Source organism: Acipenser ruthenus, chromosome 46 (genome assembly GCF_902713425.1).
Source record: "Acipenser ruthenus chromosome 46, fAciRut3.2 maternal haplotype, whole genome shotgun sequence".
Taxonomy (NCBI): domain Eukaryota; kingdom Metazoa; phylum Chordata; class Actinopteri; order Acipenseriformes; family Acipenseridae; genus Acipenser; species Acipenser ruthenus.
In genome coordinates this window covers 2,326,899-2,339,630 of record NC_081234.1, presented here as the reverse complement: position 1 = coordinate 2,339,630, position 12,732 = coordinate 2,326,899, and the positions used below count along the sequence as shown (strand labels likewise).

The 12,732-nt window shown below is 39.3% G+C and overlaps 1 protein-coding gene across 4 annotated transcripts in view; it reads right to left on the bottom strand.

Annotated features, from left to right (window-relative positions):
- LOC117411725 (dedicator of cytokinesis protein 5-like) overlaps positions 1 to 12,732 on the bottom strand; it is a 152,507-nt gene that overhangs the window by 39,607 nt on the left and 100,168 nt on the right. For 3 of the 4 annotated variants that reach the window (XR_009319807.1, XM_059013776.1, XM_059013778.1), the window contains exons 28-39: positions 11,655 to 11,753; positions 10,809 to 10,903; positions 9,644 to 9,722; positions 8,573 to 8,673; positions 5,473 to 5,531; positions 4,740 to 4,894; positions 4,468 to 4,553; positions 3,824 to 3,980; positions 3,348 to 3,388; positions 2,700 to 2,790; positions 1,849 to 1,968; positions 468 to 557 (exon numbers count right to left, since the gene is read on the bottom strand). Coding sequence is in view for 3 of the 4 variants with exons in the window: in XM_059013776.1 (XP_058869759.1) it covers positions 468 to 557; positions 1,849 to 1,968; positions 2,700 to 2,790; positions 3,348 to 3,388; positions 3,824 to 3,980; positions 4,468 to 4,553; positions 4,740 to 4,894; positions 5,473 to 5,531; positions 8,573 to 8,673; positions 9,644 to 9,722; positions 10,809 to 10,903; positions 11,655 to 11,753 (1,173 nt within the window). In the remaining variant the exon portion in view is untranslated. The remainder of the gene's footprint in view (positions 1 to 467; positions 558 to 1,848; positions 1,969 to 2,699; positions 2,791 to 3,347; positions 3,389 to 3,823; positions 3,981 to 4,467; positions 4,554 to 4,739; positions 4,895 to 5,472; positions 5,532 to 8,572; positions 8,674 to 9,643; positions 9,723 to 10,808; positions 10,904 to 11,654; positions 11,754 to 12,732) is intronic. The other variant, XM_059013779.1, reaches the window with a different exon arrangement.

The following is a 12,732-nucleotide window of genomic DNA, read 5'->3' as shown; positions in this document are numbered from 1 at the left end:
ACTGGAATCACAGCCTGTTACAGCCTGTATTCTTCTGTTATTATACATGGTAACAATAAAAAAAAAAAGACAAGAACTAGTAATGTTCCTTTTAACAAAGATTTGAAATAACTTTCAGATTTGTTTTTACATTTATAATACAGGTATATATGTTTAGTTGGTCTACTCTGCCTAAAACACTTTTTTCAAAGTTGTTTGTGGTATCTGTGTTATTTTGCTTCTCAACACATTTCTCTCTGCCTTCTGCAGTTAGATCTCGCGGTGGTGACGATTGGAACTGCAGCGCTGTTTTGTTGTTTACAGGAAACACATTTGTTTTGAGGAGCCGACAACGGACCGCTAGCAGATTTATCAGCTACATTCCGCAGTAATCAGACCTCTACGGGCTTTTGAATGAACTATATAGAATATTTTAGGTGATTAGGGACCACTGAAATAGGCATCATCCTGGTGATGTTGGTTCTTACCAGCAGCTGGCTGAGCCCGATGAAGTCAAATATCTCATTCTCGTACATCCTGGCCAGCTCCTTGCTGTGCTCAATCGCCTTCTCCCACATCTGAAACACCACAGAACAATTACACAAGCACAGCTATCACCGAGAGCTATCAGACACTCAATAGTGTTACATTTAGAAATAGTAAAATAAACTAAGAGTCTTCTAGTCGAAACATTCATCATTGAATTTATGAAGTATATTTGAGCATATTTAAAATGAGATCAGAGCTATCAAAACCCACCACAGCTTATTTAACATATGTTAATCAAGAAAGAGTTAACTACATAATAGGGCTATTAAAGTACTCCAATACTTTAACATGTTTTTTGTTGGCAGGTATTAAATGAAGCATATTTAAAAATTTTAAAAGCTGCATTTCCCAATCAATGGCATGGAGTGATTTGAAAAGTACATTTTTCTTTCACATTCTGCAGTACCACGATGCGTACCAATCAAACCAACTAAACTCAGATTTATCTGGGATTATTTGTCTTACCTTTTATCCATTCTATGTAAAATTATTTTGTTTTCACTCCTAATTTTCCTATAGAAATGTGCAGTGAATTGTGGGTGTGACAGGGCAGGGGCCCTACACATATGTTGTGTTGAGTTGGCAGGGAAGGAGTTAATCTCTGGCTGGAGAGAATAATTGAAAAATGGATGTTTAATTAAGCCACAGTGGTATATAAGGAGCCAGAAATCCTTTGTTTGGGAGAGGGAGTTGGGGTAAGTTACATGGGTGTTGTGTTGTATTGGGGATAAGAGGTGTATTGGTCAGTGAAGACGAATGTCTAGCCTGCCAAGTGTTTGTTTAAAACTTTTGTTTTGGCCCTTGTGCCTTTTTCTTTGGTGTGTTGTGTAATAAATGTTTAGCACCTTTAAACTACAGCTTCTGTCTCTGGATCTGATTCCTGACATTCACCAGCCTTGGCTGTGGGCAAGATTTAACCTCACTCGACTAAACTCACCAGCAAGTACCTCTCCCAGTATACAACCCCAGTATTTCACAGAAAGGTCTTGTGCATGTGACGAGCCAATGGCATTTGCTTGTTTTACAGCAGTAAAAATGTCAGCTCCTGGGTAAAAGGAATTTGCTTTCAAACAGCTTTTAAATCCCTCTTTGCATAATGTCATTGCCATTGATTGGTACTCAGTGTACAGGTGCTTGTTATGAAATTATATATAGGCTTTAACACCTGCCAACAAAAAAAGTGGAAAAGGGAATTATTGAAAGATCTGAGTGCTTGCACAGCTTTACTACATACAGTTGTAATGTGTGGTTATCTAACCCTTCTGAAGGATTAGAAATGGTCTGAGCTTGTGTTTGTGAAGAAGTATGAGCGGAGCCCACCTTGCCCTTGTCGAAGTAGCTGATGATCTCCTTGAAGAGATACTCCTTGAGCTCCTGCTGGCTCCACACCTGGGAGTGGTCCCTGGGAATGAGGTGGGAGGCGCAGGGCCGATCGGACCACTGGAGACAAACAACACAGCCCACTGTTACAACAGTCCAACTCACGCAGTGGTTTCCCAATCAACTCTAGACTAGAAGAACCACTTGCCAGTATGTACCACTGCATCAATGTAAAAGCTCTTTCACATTGTATACTGCATGCCTTTCCTTTAAAAATAATTGGTTGTTTACAAAAAAAACAAAATGAAAAGAATACATTTAATTGACTACTCTTTTTGCTCTGTCAGCACACATTTATAACTATGATATACAACTTATGAATTCTAGTAATAAAAAATGTATTAATTGTGTAAACAACAAAAAACATGTATGTTAGGGTAGGGACAAATGCAAGTGTGACTAATCTGTCATCAGGGATATGCATCCCTTCTAGATAACAGGTTTCTAACAGAACACAGGCAGTACAAACATGTGTAATAATTGAGAGCGACAGTTGAAATCATTTAAATGTGACCTCCAAAATATTTCACCAAAACACAACCATATCAATGAGGTATGAGATCTTGAGGCATGGATACTGAACTGCTCCCTCCCTCCCTGACCCCCAAAGAGAAAGGGTGCTCCCTCCAGGCCAGGGCAGGCTTGAGGCATGAAGACTGAACTGCTCCCTTGTCATGGTCTTTACCAGGCAATGCATTGGAGTAACATATAGAGGATTCCAGTCACTCCAGATATGTAAATCCAGCACCTTTCAAAAACACCAAAATGTAATTCTGCTAATAAACATGCACCTGTAAGAGTTCAGCATGCAGGAGCAGGGTGCAGGCTGCCTCAGTGTAGTTCTCACTGGCCCGCTGCAAATCTCGCAGCTTGTACAAATACCTGGAGAGGAGAAAAGGATTCAGATTAAGGCTAAATAGAAATATTGAGTCACTTTTTATATTGTGTATTTGTCAGATGTTGTAGGCACAGCTCTCTTAGTGCGAATGGTCAGTATTTTACTAAACGTTTAACCACATGTTCTGTTTTACAGGGATCTTTTATTAAATGTTTTTCAAACCACTTCATCATTTATAATATCTTAGAGCGTTATAATCTACTGTAATTGAAAATCAGTATAAAACCTAAATTAATACAAAAAGGAAATGGGACTATAAATACTAAATCAAGGGTACTTTCATTGAAAATGTATCTGACCATTTAACAGTAAACCGTTTAAACACTTAATCTATTAAACATACATTGAAAATATTATGTTTAAAATCGTAAATTAGCAAAAAAACAAACAAGCTTATTGATTTCCATTTTAAAACAAATAAAAAAAAACTGGTAGTAATATACACAATAAACAATTTGGTTTTCTTAACTACACAGTTGTGCAACCTTGGAAAAAGTAACATTAATGCGTAAAAAAAATGCAAAGAGCTGAAAAGTCTTACCGTATGTAAATGTCTTCTCGTTTTTTCTCCTTATAAAAGTTCTAAAACAAAAATGCGTAACATAACGATATGACTCAAAGTAATGTCAAGTCCCATTTTAATACAGTGTGTGCTACAGTTGGGGTACAGCAAGACTCCTACTTTTGAGGTTCAGTGGGATGTAATCAGCCTTTTGTCATTTAAAATAAATTGGCTTCACTAATTCATGCTTTCATGTTTACCTATCTGTTTATCTTAGCTACATATTAAGTTATTTCATAACTTTATTCTTCCAACAGCTCAATCAGAACATGCATACGCTTGAGGGATCTGCAGAGTTAGTGCTTCAAGTGAAAATACTGCTTAATTCAAGTAAAGCATCCCCACTGTGTGCCTCCTTCCCAGACAACCTCTAGGTTTTCCTTTTTTTAAAGGCACATTAAAGACTTCTGTATTTAAATGTGCTTTTAATAATTCAAATAGCTATTGTCACACACCAGGACATTGACAGTGCAGCTCATGCGGTGCTCGGGGCTCTCGTCGTGGGTGATGGTGCGATAGGCCAGCAGATTCTCCAGCAGACTGCTGAGCAGCAAGACAAAGGTCTCCCCGGAGCTGGCCAGGTAGCGGTGCCGCCGGCAGTGTTCCAGCAGCCTGGAGCGAGGGAGTGAAAGTGGGAGGGTGGGAGCGAGAGGGAGTGGGAGGGAGAGGAAGAGGAAGCGAGAGTGAGAGGGAGCAAGTGGGAGGGAGCAGGAGCGTCATTGTACCGCCATGTCACACAATTATCAGTTGTCACTGAAAGACACATGGCAAAATTGAAAGGCAATACTCTTACCATATATGAGAATGAGTATATTTTGTTGGTTTGCAACTTCATTTGATGTACATTCAGGTGAAATATTTTGGCTCAGATAAATTATGATGGGTATAGTTTTTGGATGCAGTCAAAGGATTCACACCAGGGTAATCTACCTGGGCACTTACATTCCAGATGCAGTCAGCTAATGTCCACTGATCAGGGTTCTATTTATAAATATGCTGTCAGAAAAACAAATTGAGTTGCATCCTGAATATAACATCCACTACAACCAATGAAGGATCCTGGATACATTCGATCAGCTTGGTGACTGGAAGAACCTACGTCTTCTCCAGCAGGACCTTGTACTGCTCATCCCCCCGGCCTCCTTCCACCTCCTGGTCCAGCTTCATAATCAGCTCGTTCTCAAACTGAAACCAGAAGACGACGCCCATTAGAAATCCCTCCGGAACACTTCAACTCCAACTGCTCCCTAACCATCTGTCAGCTTCCAATAATGACGTACGTGCTTTTAGGACTTTATCCCAAGAATGAACCCCTCCCAACACACACACACACGCACCGCACAGGCACACCCTGACACTGCAGCTACTCACCGCTTGGAAGCTGCGGCTGGAGCTGGAGTTGTGCTCACACTGCATCATGTCGAAGAATATTGGGATGGTTGCCTTCCTTAAGTCGGGCTCGGGGACCAGCGTCACCTCCAGGATGGAACCCACCATGGCAGGGATGAACTTCATCTTGTGGGGACCTGTTGAGGACACCAGCGAGGTACACTGAGCATCAGAGAGGGCTGCTTCATTAGCAATAGCAACACATTGCAACAATGAAATCCATGCTTACAGTGGAAAAAACTAAACAATAGTAGGATATCCACCACAATCATTGTCTCAGTTTCATTCAACTATGAGGCAACAAAATGAACATTTTATTAACAAATATGCTGACATTTGTAACAGCAAATAAGCCTGGTACAGGACGTTAGAATGCCAACAAATGCTTGTGTAGCTTGAAGAGCTAATTCCACAAATATCTTGCAGTGATGCTGCTCTGATCAGCGGTTTACAACATCCTTTCAAGAATGGCTGCTGTTACTGAAGCAATGGAAATAACTTTGAACTGCGTAAGGATTGAAACCTCTGAATGATGGATAACATCGTCCTCTGTGGGCAGAATGGGAAGTCTAACACATATCCGTACACTGGGAGAAAAACCCTTCATAAGAAGGATAAATGCATTTGGTTTAATTATATATATCAAGTTCACAATGTTCAATACAAGCACTGGGAGGGAAGGGGTTTACAATTACAAACAAAGCCAGTTCCTTACCAAGATTGTACCACATGTCCCTGATTGTAAAACCAATTTCTTTCCTCATGTCTCCATACCTTTAAAGAAGAAAACAACGGTCAGTGTACTTTTATTTATTTATACAAAAAGTATTGCAAAGCACTGTACAGTACAGAAAAAAGAACAAACCACTATGCATTTGTATAGCATGTCACACATACAACTGCCACAGTCAGACCATTTAAATAACAGATTTAAAGAACAGTATACACATAATACAAAAGCAGCAATTTTAAAGTTACATTAAAACCCACTAAGATAAGAAAGCCATTTTATAAAAGTGCATTTTTAATCTTGATTTGAAAACTGTAACGGTCCCAGCTTTCCTGACAAACGAAGGCAGAGCATTCCATAATTCCGGAGCGCTACAAGAAAAAGCCCTACCTCCCGCTCTACCCCCCGGCTCTACCCCACGCTATACCCCCCCGCTCTACCCCACGCTCTAACCCCCCCGCTCTACCTCCCGTGTTGCTTTTGTTGACCTGGGAATAACCAGCAGCCCCACATCCTGTGATCTTAAGAGTGCGGTTTGGAAGATACGGGGTCAGTAACTCCTGCAAATAACTAGGTGCTAATCCATTCAGGGCCTTGTAAGTTAACAGCAAAATCTCAAAATCAATTCTATACTGCACAGGGAGCCAGTGTAAGGAGGCCAAAACAGAGGTAATATGTTCACTTTTTCTAGTTTTAGTCAGAATTCTAGAGGCGGTATTCTGAACAAGCGGGAAACCACACCTTTTAGGTCACCAGAAAAAATACAAGATGATACAATTATCAATTCTAGATTAAACACAGGCATGCATTAGTCTCTCGGCATCAGATATGGAAATAATTGGTCTAAGTTTGACTACATTTCTCAAATGGTTTAGTAACTTCCCTTATATGGGAATGTTACATCATATACACATACAGTTGTAGTCAAAAGTTTACATCCTCAATGGAAATTTATAATTTTTAGAAATTTCTCATAAACAGAATTTTAGGAAAAATCTTTAGTAAAAGTTTTGCTTTTGTGAATGAGTTAGAAAAGTTATAAGCAATAGATGTTTACAATTATTTATTTAAGCAATTTTTTTTGCAAAACTCCAAAAATGCCAATTCAAAAGTATTCATACCCTTTGATGCTGTGATAGTATCGTCTACAAGGCGCTAAAAATGTCAGTATGATAATGCAGAACCTAATCCTAGAAAAGTCTAGAAAATGCTGGATTTTAGGTGAACATTCTTAGAGAGTATAAAAGGGTTAGGCATAGGATGATTGCTGTTATTACCAATAATCCAATATGGGAAAAAGAAAAAGAGCTATCTGAAGATTATTTATAGTCATAAAGCTGGCGATGGATACAAGAAGATACAAGAAGCGTCTGAGTATCCCAATTTCAACTACTGTTTCTATTATCAAGTACAAGACTCGTGGTACTGTCACAATGATCCCTCAGTCTGGAAGAAAGAAGGTTCTTTCACCAAGAACAAGTAGAAGATTTGTGAGGAAGGTTAATAACAATCCGAGATTGACTGCCAAAGATATTCAAAGTGAATTGGCTGCAAGTGGGACTGGGGTTTCCATTTCAACCATAGGTCGAGTATTGCATGGTGAAGGTCACAATGGTCGCAGGCCAAGGAAAAAGACACTTTATGAAAACGTCACAAGGACAATCGCTTAAAGTTTGCAAAACAGCATTTGAATGATGGATAAGAGTTCTGGTCAAAGGTTTTGTGGAGTGATGAAACAAAAATCGAGCTATTTGCTCACACTGATAGTCGTTACATTTGGAGAACGTCTGGTGAAGCAAACAAAGAAAAGAATATACCTACTGGCAAGCATGGAGGTGGTAATATACTTCTATGGGGTTGTTTTTCCTCTAATGGCACAGGAAATGTAGTTCCAATACATGGTAAAATGGATTCCATAGCATACCAAGAGATATTGACCAATCATCCGAAACCCTCTGCTACAAAACTTGGTTTAAAGCGCAACTGGATGTTCCAACACGACAACAATCCAAAGCACACATCAAAATATACTTCAGAATGGTTAAAGAAGAATAAAATCAAGGTTCTGGAATGGCCTCGTCAGAGTCCCGATCTAAATCCGATTGTGAATCTTTGGTATGAGTTGAAGAAGGCTGTGCACGAGAGGTCCTCGGAATTTGAATGAACTGGACCAATTTTGCATTGAGGAATGGTCAAAAATCACTAAAGAATCACAGCAAAAGCTCATTGACAAATATCCTAATCGTTTAAAACAGGTTACAACTAGTTATTAATTTAATTTTCCTTGTCAGGGTACGAATACTTTTTAATTAGCATTTTTTGAGTTTTGCAAAAAAAAATTGCTGAAATGAGTAATCTATTTCTTGTAACTTTTTTTCCTCATCCACAAAAGCAAAACTTTTGCTACAAAAGATTTTTCCTATAATTATTTGTTTGACAAATTTCAAGAAATTATAAATTTCCATTGGGGTATGTAAACTTTTGACTACAACTGTATATTTATAGAACAGACACACACATTAACCAGCCGCTGTCACAACATGAACAAGTTTTCAAAAACGCAGGAGAAGTTGTATATCTCTAACAGAGGTTACATGTAAGAAACACGTATGTCAATGCTGTTTACTATAGAAGCCGGAAGAGGGTTTGTCATCTTTGAAGTAGCTCAGGGATGCTATTTGGAGAAACTAGAAGGCGTGGAGAAATACAACAAAAACATACATTATCCAGAATAATAAAACTGGCACTTGGACAGCATTTGCTATTGCTGTAGCAGCACGGATACGATCCAAACTATTTCACTTGCTCCATGTAGAATATCGTATAGGGGTTGTACGATACGGCTGGTCTTATTGTCTACTCTTACCTTGAGTGGAAGATGAGCTTGTATCTTACACAGCACCCTATACTAGATTTTTTTATATTTTTATATAATTATAATTTACACAGCATAGGTAACTTTAATGTGAAGTCATTCCCATCTGATACAAATTTCACATGAATATCAGGGTCTTCTTTGTTTTATAATTGTGTCCCCTGTGTGCCTGTATTAAGACTGGCAGTCTGAACCCTGCCCTTCGCCTACTTGCTGATAATTTTGTTGCGTTTCTCCTGCGAGAAGGTCTCCAGCTGCAAGGACTTGTGGGTAAGAAATGCGACAGTCAGATGGAAGTAATTGTTCCACAGCTGCAGAAGGGAAGAGACACAAATTAGCATGAAGGCATTGATAGAAAAACAAACAAAAAAAACATGAGTATCCCCTGCCATGGGTATAAATTCATACTTAGAGCTACAGTATCATGGAAAGTAAATAATGTATAATAGTGTCCTGTTCAAGGTACCGTACAGATAAACAAATCTATATAAAACATGAGAGGGCAACTAGACTAATCTTAAACCATATTTAAAGTTAACACAAGGACAAGTAGGCACCAAAGTAAGTTAATGCAGAGAGTAACATATGCATGGAACAGTTTACCAGGTGAAGCAGTAATAGTTAAACCCTCCATTGGAATATCCTATTAGATTCTGCCGTGTCCATGTGAAAGCAAGGTAACAAAAGAACAGGCCCAAATACTGGTCATAATAAATATTTGTTTGCTTTTAATAAGAGCAGGGATATTTTATAACAATGGTAAACAATAATGCCTAGCCTATATCAGTAGACTGCAGCATTTGATTCTGCGGGCACAACAATATTCAGTATAATCAAACATCAAAGCACTAGAATCTATGCTGCCCTCTTCTGAAAAAAAGAAAGTATTGATTTTACACTGAAAGCAGCAGCGCAGGATCACAGCACTGCAGTTTGACTTGCTTCCATTTACCATATGATTTGACACAGTATTGTGGATAATCCCTATTGGAACAACTGTATGAGCCTTGATGGGCCGATCAGCATAGTCTCATTAATAGTCTCACTGTTCTAATACACTTCATACTATAATACTCGTTTCTGGCACAAACTCAGAGAGAGAAGCCACCAATGGGATGGGCAGAGAGACTAAACTGCTCCCTCACCTCTGTGAGAAAGTTTGGTCTCTCCAAAGCAGTTTAAGGACATGCCTGCAGCTCACATTGCCACTCAGTGCTGTTCCAGCTCTGTGGATACATGGTGATATAGTATCTACAGTTAAGATGTTCCCTGCACACTTACCTGCAGTTCAAAGTTTGCCTCGTCCAGGAAATACTTGTTGAGAACATCTGCAAACTGGTTGATCGCTCGTAGAAAAACCCTGTATAATAAGACAGCAGAAAACCTGTGACAGTCCATTCGAAAGCACAGCATTAGTGCAATGATCAGACAGTAATTCAGACAGCAAGCAGTCACGAGTGACTGATCTTTTCTGAGAAGGTTGCTGCGACAGGGAGGAGCCGGCATGCATCCTTTATCCTTAGTGTGGCAAACCGGGTTATGTTTTTCCACTGCCTTCTGGTGAAAAGAAACACTTTTCACAACAATAGGGGGCCTGTAGATTTTTATTAATTTACAAACAAAACAAAATCCTAACTCCTCCAAGGAGTGCTAACTAAACTTTTTAACAAATGAACTGGAAGGCTACACCGTTTACCGGTGACCAAAATACCATCAAAAGTATCAAATACCTTTCTGTAGGCCTGTCCCCACTGGCTTCACCCAGGCCTTAGCCTTCACGCAGACCTCTCAAACACAGTTTGACCTGCTTATTTATACCTGCCTGCTCAATCCCAGGCAGGTGTCCTTCATTAAATTAGAGCCAGGTGATTCCACTTCTGGCTCTACTCCAACCCTATGGCATTCTGGGGGATGTAGACCTGCAGCTAACCACTGGACTACATATTTCCTCCCCCTACTCTGCCACATCTGTGTGAGGATGTGGGAAAGGGGTGCTGCAGATTGGTGCAGAGCATTCCCCATTCAGACAGTGGGCTCAGCTCAGCTGTGCCAACTTGCTTTTAAAAGTAAGCAGGAACATTTCTAATAGAGTTGAAGTTTTGTTCTTGTGTCACAGTGGACAATTCAGGATTAGTAGGTTTTGTGAAACTGAGCAGCCTGCATTTCCCCAAAGTAAACAAGAAAACGTAAAGAATAGCGAGATAGGAATGACTTGTGTAGTGGATAGTTGGGATTAGGTGCTTGGAGAATAGTGCAACCTTAGGGTAATGTTAGGGTTTTGAAAATCATACTCACTATAAGACGTCAGCTTTGCTTTTCTATTTTTCTTCCTTTTTTTACTTCCCAGATTTTTAAAGATTTACTTAAAATAAGTTACCAAGCATTGAAAATACCCCTAAGTCATGTAAAAACATGTTTTCAGTACATTATATAAAACTTCACTTGCCTGATCTGCAACAGGTTCATTATCATCCAGTCGTTGGGAAAGACATTCTTCCCAATCAGGTCTTTAAACATGATGAACGTTTCCATCAGGAAATCCTAAACAGAACCAGGAGAAAGAAACAGTGGGCATGCTGTTGAAGCTGACACCCTGGGATCCTTCAAGAAGCTCCTTGATGAGATTCTGGGATCAATAAGCTACTAACAACCAAACGAGCAAGATGGGCTGAATGGCCTCCTCTCGTTTGTAAACTTTCCTATGTTCTTATGTTCTTAACTTAGCTAGCTCATATGCACAGATACACACTTGAAATGGGCATTTTGTTCAGTCTTTTTTTAAACCTTTTTGTAAGGTCCACTGCAGACAGGGTGCTTGGAGTAAATTGTGTGCGATATGCACTTTGAGGTGCATGGTCATAAAGAATAGGAAACCAAACAACAAAAATGAAACATCATTTTTTTTAACATACTATTTCTACAATACATTCTGAATCGTATTCAGAATATATTCTAGGGCAGCAGTGTGGAGTAGTGGTTAGGGTCTGGACTCTTGACGGGAGGGTCGTTGGTTCAATCCCAGGTGGGGGACACTGCTGCTGTACCCTTGAGCAAGGTACTAGATTGCTCCAGTAAAAACCCAACTGTATAAATGGGTAATTGTATGTTAATATAATGTGATATCTTGTAACAATTGTAAGTCACCCTGGATAAGGGCGTCTGCTAAGAAATAAATAATAATAATAATAATAATAAAGTATTCAAGGTTGAAATAATTGTTACTTCTAAAAGATCTTCAACATTTTTACAGCCTGCTTTTGAAAGGCTGGAATGGCGAGTATACAGCACTCACAATGATGTCATGACGGGTTTTGAAAGTGCTGATGTAATGGCTGTAATGGGAATCGTCCATCTGCCTCAGGATGGCTGTCATGGAAGCCAGGTACTGGCCCTGGAGAGAGAGAGAGAGAGAGAGAGAGAGAGAGAGAGAGAGAGAGAGAGAGAGAGAGAGAGAGAGAGAGAGAGAGAGAGAGAGAGAGAGAGAGAGAGAGAGAGAGAGAGAGAGAGAGAGAGAGAGAGAGAGAGATGAGAGAGAGAGAGAGAGAGAGAGAGAGAGAGAGAGAGAGAGATTCTATACAGCTGAGGAACACACATACCCACGTCCAATTAAAACATCAGAACTGATTGATCGGTATAAGCGGCACCATGACCTACATCCAAAGTGTATACGTCAAAATACACAGATTCTTAAATTCTCAATAACTTGTGAAAAAGAATGTCCGTACCAAGTTATATCACAATTGGATTTAGTTGTCTAGATATATGTAAACAAGCATAACATGTACACACAAGTATGTGTGAAATCAAAGTCAGTAATCAACAGACTAACGACTAATTTCTGATTAATTGTTCACATATTTAGTGTTAACTATGTTCTGTATTGTCCTTTCGTTTAGTTAAGACAGTTCCCCAATCAAGCATGTCTGTATATATCAAGTCCCTGCTGGCACATACAGTAAACAACCTCCATCAATCATTTTGTAAATATTTTTTGGATGTTTGTTTCAACTACTTTCTTTTTTTTTAAAAATTTAGTTGAACTGGCGGCGACTAGGCTAGAGCGCCTTTACCGGATGCGCCACTCGGGAGACTTCTATGTAAAATCTTACAATACAAAATAAAAACTGTTGAGTTTATGATGTATAAGCAATTACTGAACCAGAAGAAAATCTGTTGTGATCAATAAAAGAATGCCTTAACTAAGTTTCATCACAAATGTGCCATGCATCCTCAGGGGAGAAGAAGAAATGTGCAAAAAATGACTTTTATCTTCCAAGATATTTAGAGAAATAGTTTGAGGAAGTGCACTTGAGTTCCACTGGAGGAGCACAGTAACAAAGCAGAGCACATGAAAGGAGTTCAGAGTTAAC